The 9240-nt window shown below is 32.5% G+C and overlaps 1 protein-coding gene across 1 annotated transcript; it reads left to right on the forward strand.

Moving 5' to 3' along the window:
* Positions 1–7701: 7701 nt before the first annotated feature.
* Positions 7702–8841, forward strand: LOC128246380 (G-protein coupled receptor dmsr-1-like). Its single transcript, XM_052964563.1, has one exon. The coding sequence runs from the start codon at positions 7702–7704 to the stop codon at positions 8839–8841; it is 1140 nt and encodes a 379-aa protein (XP_052820523.1).
* The last annotated feature ends 399 nt before the right edge of the window (positions 8842–9240 follow it).

Here is a 9240-nt window from a genome sequence, read left to right on the forward strand (position 1 = left end):
AAGTGAAATTAGTTTTTGCAAATTACGTTAAGGCAAAAACATTGTTAAGGAGAGAAAACCAAATTTTGACTCCAAATAGTACAATGCACTTTTATAAGATTATGTTCAAATGTGAAGCCATTCATAAGACATAATTAATGGTATCCCTGATTCGGATTTTTTACTAAATAAAACTGACTGACGAGTGAACTATTTCGAGTACAATAACCAATTAACGAGAAGTAATGTGTGAAACGTGAACTGATAAACAATACATCAATTTGTTCCTCTACACATAATTGCCTCAGTCAGATGAAATAAATCAGTTCTCAAAATCAATAACTGGACTAAATCATTAACAGGGATAAATTTGTTCGTACAGTCATTTTGAAATGGTTTAATATTTCATTTATATTTAGTAAAGTAAGACATTCTGGATGACTTGGACTTAAGATATCCTATCCCAAAACTGTGTGATTAGAATGCCTTTCGACCACCGATTGTCTTGGTATGGTTTGACTGGAGTTTATGTACTGAAAAAAAAAACAACATGTAAAGTAAGACAGACCACATTATAATAATAACCTTTTATAGCCTGAAGACATGAAAAATGGTTATGTTCTCGTTCTATTAAAGGTGAAATAAAATGCAAAACTCCAATAACATTATTTATACTGCAATGTTTATCATTTATGTTTAATAGTAATAATGTTTCATAGTATTAATTCGCAACCAATAAATTTCCTTTCACTTGATGTCCAAATTAAGTTTAGTCTCCAGTGTTAAAAAAGAGCATTATAGTTTATAAAACCATAAGAGATCTTGTGTATTTGTTATTAATCCTTAAGAGCGCATTAAAAGTATTTGAAATTTTGGGAACAACGCTTTTACTAATAAATATCAAGAATAAGTAAATTATATCAAGCGACCCTTCAGCCTATTGAAGTTGTAAAAAGATTATCTTAAGGCTAGTTTGTACATTGGAATGATTATTTATTACGATTATATTTGTATTAAGTATTGACCAATCGATAAGCAGCTTGGTTAACTGAAACCAAAGAGGTTACCAGCTGACCACGGTAGGCTACAGAAGGATAGTTCTGGTGTTTAGGTGTATTTATATGTGGCAAAAATCTGAAAAGATTTCGATATTTTTTATTTTATATTCTCAGGTATCAAGCACTGACTTCACCTCATCGTCAACGAGGGGTGTTTCAAAAACTGACCGCCGTTTACTCTGAATAACATTTATGGATGAAATTATTCCTGATCAATTTACATGTTGTTTAATATTCAAGAGTTTCCAGCAACATACTATGCTGAAACAAATGCAAACACATGAATGTGTATACTACAGTAGAGTTCTTGTATTTTATGTAAAAATGAAGTCTCTCTTTACATGAAGCAAAGTCGAAGATACTTTGTGTTATTTTTTTAAATTGAAATATAAAGACGATTAGTTAAAACTGTTGATATGTTGTATATTTTACCCTTAATTCCATTGATCATTTTTAAGTATTTAATGCAATTTAAAGAACCAACGTCGTCAATTCAACCGCAAATCAAACATTTTTCGCCTATAAACAGTCACCTAACAAATGAATCCCTGTACAATGACAATTATATATACTAATATAGTGCGTTTGACAAACGTCTAGAGCAAACGGAATGGATATGTCATCCCCAGAAATAGTGTTTTCGTATTTATATCAAATTATTGTCTGGTGCTTCTGGTTTTAATATGCTAAAGGTTGAATGTTGATGTACGATAATGCGATAACCAAGGCAATAAAAAGAGCCCGTTTTGTCTCTTCAACCGGTCAGTGACTGAATTTGACCATAGTGTGCTGAGATGACGATACAAAGTAGTCTGTTACTTCCGTTTTGGCTACCTGAAATGTCATCAATAAACAATGCATACATAATGATTATCAATACCATCGCTAAACATTTCAACTACGTGTACTCTCTAGTGCGCTATTGATTTAAAGTGCAAAATCGGGAGACATAATGAGCTCGCTACTGAATGAATATAGAGTATTTGAAAAATTAATATTGTTTTTTTTCTGCAATTGTAAATTCGGGATTCAAATCAGGGACGCAAAGTTATGCAGCGAGTGCACGAACCTTTCTTTAAGTAATTTGTTGTTTTGCTGTATAGTGCATCAACTCTTTTTTCTGTTTAATATTTGAGTATATCATTCTTGAGGAATGATTCGTAAGAGCAAAACTTCAAGTTCATACAAATTATACAACAAAAAAAATGTGAATTCTTCCAGCATCTGAGAAAATGTATTTATGTTCTATTAATATAAAATATATATGAATAAGATGACTAGTCTGTGCATACATGTTTGGCTAAAACGGTGGGTACACGAAACGGTATTGAAGTTAGTTTTTTAAACTTGCTTGTTTTATTACTCGCCGGACAATGCCAGCTCATTAACTTGCAAGTTCCTATGTTATCCGTTATACTTGTTGGTAGACTAATGCATTTTAATAATGTCTGACGTTCATGACACAAAAGTATACAGTACATGTTTCTTTCAATGTACCCCTGCAAATATCTGCAATTAACAGCAACAGCGTCATAATTTATCTTAAGAATCTGTTCATGTTTCCGTGTGTTTCATTGCGAGCACATCTAAAGGATTATTTTCAGCTAATCTTTGTCTATGAATACTCTCTGTCTTTGTATGAATACTCTCTGCCAAAACACAGATATAAAATAAAATAAGGCAATATATTTGTTCACTGATTAGTTGTTTATAGATGTATCAATTGTGTCTTTCGATTCCACCTGACACATTTCGCCGACCTTAAATGTACTTCCTTGCTGAACTTAAATACATATTATAGGAAAAAATGGTAAGCGTTTATGTCTGAGTCATTTAATGAAGCAGAGCGGTTATTTATATCAACCATACATTTAAATAGTAGTCTGTTACTTAACATAGCGCAATAGTAGACATATGTTTATTTTGTGAAAAATGTGCCAGCACCCTTGCTATGCTTATTTCCGTGTAAAAGCCCATTGCGATCATAAATTAGGTTCATAACATCAACATTACTTGTATATTGTGATGGTAGCCGTGTTTGTATAAGTACCAACTGACAAACCTTGTGTCTGGCTTTTATCGGTTTAATTATTACAACCTTGTATACGGAAGCATGGACATAGCTTACGATGATGAGGAGGAAAAGATGATACAATTAGAAGTCAAACAAGTTTCACCAGAAATGTACAAGAATTTTCCATTAGTTTTATTTATTAATAGGCTAGAAACAGTGATGTCCAGTAGACAATAAATAGAACAAAACCATTCACAGATTATTATGTTTCGACGCCCCATTGACAAAAGAAATAAATATATAATCTAGTATGGGTACATTTTTTTAAACATATTTTATAAGTATTTCTAAATGAATAAGATGATAACGTGTTTTATAGCTTTCTGGAAACCGTATTATGACGTCATGTCTGTTTATTTGTATAAATGGAATTCTTCACGACTAAACCTGGTTCCTGATGTAAGCTCGATAATCTATTTCGTAGAATCAGTACAATTCTTTTTAACAACTGTGCTTGGTTTTATTTATACCATACATGTACTGTATGTTTGATTAAGTATACTGGTATTGTTTTAATATTTCTGATGTAAGAATTGGTATTTATTATTTCATGATGTTTCGTTTTTTTCGACGAAATAGCATGGTCGTATGAAACCCAATACTACTCTGTAGGAAAAGCCGTTATAGTGCTAGGCAGCAAAGCTCAGCCGTATAAAAGCCAATACTCTAGCCGGTTAGATGGATGTATGCTCGCGGATATCGGAAGGTCTTGCCTATCTGATCGGCGTCGGTGCAGTAGTGACAACGCGGATTTCGCGGATGAAATGGATACGAGGAGAGAAAAATAAATGGTATTGTGTTCTTTTTTCCCCAACACGAATGATTGATCACCTTCAATATTAATTACTGCGATGATTTTGTGTGTGTGTGAATGTGTGTGTGTGCTTTTGTATCTGAGAACAATTTAAATGAATGTCTTGTTCATAACCATTGGAATTATAACAACACTTGTGTTTTTGTAATAAAAGGAAATTGGATAAATGAGATATATAATTCATTAAAGTGATATAAAGAGAGGTCCTCGTGCCAGAAACAAAACTAATACAGTTTGTGTTCGTCTTAGTTACAAAAATATTTTTACAGCATATTCGAAATACTACACAATTTTTTATTAAATAGGACAAATTAAAAAATTAAATATGTGACGCGAGTGTTTAACCAGTAGGATTAAATATATAAATATTATAGTGTCTATGTGAACAGTATATTCATAACTACAGTTAATTGCATGACAGTCGCTTTAATGAGACAGTTGCACACACACTATTACATTCAGTTTATAGCATGTGTTTTAATTTATTAATTTCGCGTCACTGGTTCATGTACCTATCTATTTTGTATACTTTTGGAGAAAAAAAGTATAGTGTAAGTGTAATTATTTACATTGTTTTGATAACTAATAAATAATGCATTATAATAGATACGTGGCCACAAAGTTTCCCAGTTTAAAAAAAGCCAAATTATCGATTATATTTTTTTATCTGTGCATAAATATTTCTTTTTGGGTTTCTTTAGTTTTCATATAAATTTTGATTATAAATAGTCATATGGGGTAACATAATGATGCATAAAAATAAAGAAATGTTTTGCATTAACGTTTATTGTGCACCCTTAACAAGTACCTTTTTTATAAAAGCATAGACATGTGTAACTATATGGAAATTGAAAAGAGACTATTTAAAACTTTGAGTGTAGACTGTTTCAGATGTTATTTTTGTTAAAATGTTTGGTGATTATTTGTTTTGATTAAACATACTTTTGCTGCAATGGTATTTATTTGCTAGGAAAACCCTAAGCTAGAATAGTATTCAATTTTAGTACAAAGAACGTTTCAACTGAAATCATTAATTGCTCGCAAAGGGACCAAACTCTGTTATAATATAAATACAATATTAATATGACTGTGCTATAGGTTGTACAGTTGTAGACCAAGGCACTAAATAACTAAAACTTAAACAAACATGGTTATTTAGTTATTCGTCTGTTCGAAAAAAAACAACATGAATTTTGACACTCTGAAATGTTATAGTTTTCTTCTAATAAGATTGTCAGGTTGAAAAAATATATGTCAATTTATCATTTATTAATGATATAAAACGATATCTTAGTCAATAATCCTACTTATATGCCATCAGAGTAATTTATATGCACTTATATTACGAAAAAGCAATAATGTTCAAGCTTTTATTGGGATAACTGCAGACAAATAAACAATAATGCGAAAAAAGGAGGACTGAAATCGCGGATATTAAACAACTATTAACCACAGACGAAAGGAACTGAAAAACGTGATCATCTTTTTTACTTATAGTACAGTATTAAATCTGTCTTTAATTTTTAAGAATATACGTATAGCATTTTAGGTCTTGATTATATTTTAGTGATGAAATACTTGGCAGGCTGTTTTATTAATGCAATGAAAATTACAGAGACAAACCCGGAAGTTATACAACAAAACTTATAAAACTGTTTAGAGACACAAATTATGACCACAAAAAGACACTGAACAAGAACACAAACAAGTACGAACACCACAAACATACCACACCTGTGTTCACTGGAGCACGAGTGCACTGGGGCTTAACTGGTTTATGTTCGCATTAACCACCTACTTGTTCCACCATTACTACTCTCTATATGTCGAGCCACAAGTTAGTGATTTATTGGTACAAATTAGTGTTTGAGGTATTTGGGTATGACCTGGTCGGGGTTTGGACCCGAGAACTTCCACACCCAAAGAGAGCGCCCAGCCACGAGGCTGTCATGTTTATTTTCATTAACAAAATTAGCGCGTTTAAATCGTTCATGTTCATTGTCATCATATAAAAGTTTTATTTATCACTTAGACTGATTATGCATGATTTCACCTAAAGCGTCAGTAACACTATTTAACTTAAGGTTTGTAGCGATATATTTGATTTTTGTGTATGTTTATCAAAACATTATAACACATATACCATTTAAATAAATAATTAAAATGATTCCATTTACATCTAAATAATCTTTCTTTCAAATTAATGAGTCATTTGCATGGTTTAGGTAAGTCATACCATCATAGGTAAAGGTAGTATAATAGTACAACTATTGTCAAAAATTGTAATCATGTAATTATCTCACGAAAACATACTCAACTATCTATCAGATGATGTGTTTTTATCGATGACATGTTTATAAGAAATACAAACAAATACAAACAACTATGGCGTTAATATAAGTAAGGAATCGCAGGTCGAACCTGAGACTATGTTTTGGGAAACATTTATGGATTAGAACTCGTGTTTGCCATCCAAGTGAACTCCACTGACCGGTTACAAATGGTACTTCAAACATTGTCTGATAACATAACGTTATGTCAAATTAATCTTTGTTTTATAATATGTGACGTTATGTGTATCCCTTAGCGTGTCACTTTCCCATTCATCCTTTTAGCCATTAGTTATGTTACTTAATTTATGGGCAAACACCAACAGCTGTAGGTAGATACTCCTATGAAAATATGTTTTTGTATATCTAAGCTCTGAACAACGCTTTTCAGCAATTTTGTCACATTATAAATTCTAATTTACAAGTGAGTTCTTAAATGGCACTTTTTATGAAGTTAAATCATTAGAACAAGCATTGTACTTATGTTTAACACGATTTTATCTTTTTCGATGTCATAAACGTGAACGAGTCCCTTTAATATTCCACCAAATGTTTATCAGCAGTACTATTAATAAACATTATTTAGATGGCCTTTTACTTAATCGAGTACAATAATTGTATGTTTATTCCATAAAGATAATTATACTGTGTGTTTTTTTTCTCTTTTCAGGTGCATCATATGTGGAAATGTTAATTGAAAAACAAACGTACCAATAAAAATCGGCAGAAGTGATCTCAACTCGATAACAAAACATCTGTTTTGTCATCTGTTATAATTGACATCTGCTATTAGTGCACGAATCGTATAACTAAATCTTTTAACGCACCCTATTCGCTGTTGTGATAAAAACGAAACTAGTTAGTTCCAGAAGTACAAAGAAGTTGTTTGAATTGTTGTTTTGAAAAAAGAAGAAAACATAATAGCCGGTTTTGGATAAAACAAAATAATTCTTTTTAAAACGTTAGCCATTTGACTTCAATGCAGATTTCTAATAATTTACTTTCGTCAAAGTATATGAAATCAGCAGTCGGCCTCAATCATTATCACTGCAAAGTTGCCTTCATGTGTTATGCCGTGATATTAAACGACGCCACTAATGAAATTTACATCGACAAGACATTGACAGCATAAGCGCTGTGAGAAACTAGTTGCTTATTTATACTTAAACGAATGTAGATGCGTTTCTTACAAAACATTGTACATAAGGACCTTTTTCGCAAATATGTTGTTGCAGTCTAATACCTAGTGGTGATGTATCTTAACATGAAATGCGCATTGGTCACACTTTTAAGTATCTTAATACATGATTAGTTGGAGAATGTTTTGATATTGTTTAATGTCAAAATACTTTAAATCAGTTGAACTTGAAATACTGTCTCCTGGCAGCAACAATTAAATGATGCCTCTGCTTTTATACGACTTGTATAATATCGTATACTGATGCAATGAATACAACAGCAGCAATAGCCACCACCTCAGGCCCTCCGACGATCGTTTACCATACAGAAACCCTGGACGCATATAGCAGGTGGTATAGCACCATTCATGGCTATGTAAGCATTATAATATGTGTGTTTGGTATTCCAATGAATATCATAAACATTATAGTGCTAACAAGGAAGAAATTACAGACACCCATCAACAGTGTGCTGACTTGGTTGGCAGTTGCCGACACGGCAACAATGATGTCCTACGTTCCTTTCGCCTTTCATTTCTACATTAGCTACTCTGCTAACAGTATATCAGCGGAGAAAAACACGTGGGGATGGATGCACTTCCTGCTCGTGTATCTGAATTTCTCCTCTACTGCTCACACAATTTCAATATGGCTGTGTGTAGCCCTTGCAATATTCCGTCATAGTCATATACATTCACCGGCCAAAGGAAATCTAACAAGAATGCGGCGCATAATTCGTGCGAGAGTGGTTGTTGGAATTATATTCATTGCGTCCATTATTCTGATGATTCCAAACTATCTTAGTCATTCACTTGACGAGTGGACGTGGAAGGACAATACTACAATCTATGTTTTTGAAAACTGGAATTTGGGTTCCGGAAACGTGAAGCCTATGATTCTTGTCAGTTTAATTTTATATAGCTGTCTGGCTAAGCTAGTTCCATGTGTTTTGATTATAATCTTCGGTGCTTTGTTGCTTATAACCTTAAATAATACAAGATTAAAAAGCAAAAAGCGGATGTCAGGGAACGGGTCAGTTAACCAGCCTTCTCGGAGAAGTCGTGATATGTCAAGGACTACAATCATGTTACTGATAGTCATTGTTCTATTCCTGATCACGGAACTGCCACAGGGCGTGCTAATCATGTGTTGTATATTTCTTAGAGATTTCTTTGAGGAAGTTTATATTCCGCTTGGAGATTCCATGGATATCATTGCTTTAGTTAACAGTAGCGTAAACTTTATACTCTATTGCTCTATGAGTCATGAGTTTAGACGTACGTTTATTAATCTGTTTTGGAAATGTGGGAAAAGACGTAGACCACAAAGGTCACTTGTGTCTAGCCACTACAACAATGATCAGCTTCATGCATCATTGACCGAGTTCTCGCCGCTCAACCACGAATGAGGAGGATAAAGATGAAGTACACACGACTGGTACTGGAACAACGCCGCATAACTGGCTATTCTTCTAGGGGGGTTTACCGGCTATTTGTCGCGGATATCACATAGTTATATACATTTGGAAAATAATTATTATATATATATGTATTCATTTAAGATTTATGTATCATAAAACCATATAGTATTAATTTAAATTGTACGGAAATATTATTTTGATTATAAGCATGCTAAATATGATTATCATACAAATTATCAGTTAATATCTATAGAATACTATTGGTTTTGTTGCATTTGGTAATTAGACAAGTGGCTTAAAAATGTTGTTGTTGTCTTAACAATGAATCAATGTATTCAATATAAATATTTTAATCAATGTTTATATGCTGGTTTGTACTTTGTAGTA

Source organism: Mya arenaria, chromosome 9, assembly GCF_026914265.1.
Source record: "Mya arenaria isolate MELC-2E11 chromosome 9, ASM2691426v1".
Lineage (NCBI taxonomy): Eukaryota > Metazoa > Mollusca > Bivalvia > Myida > Myidae > Mya > Mya arenaria.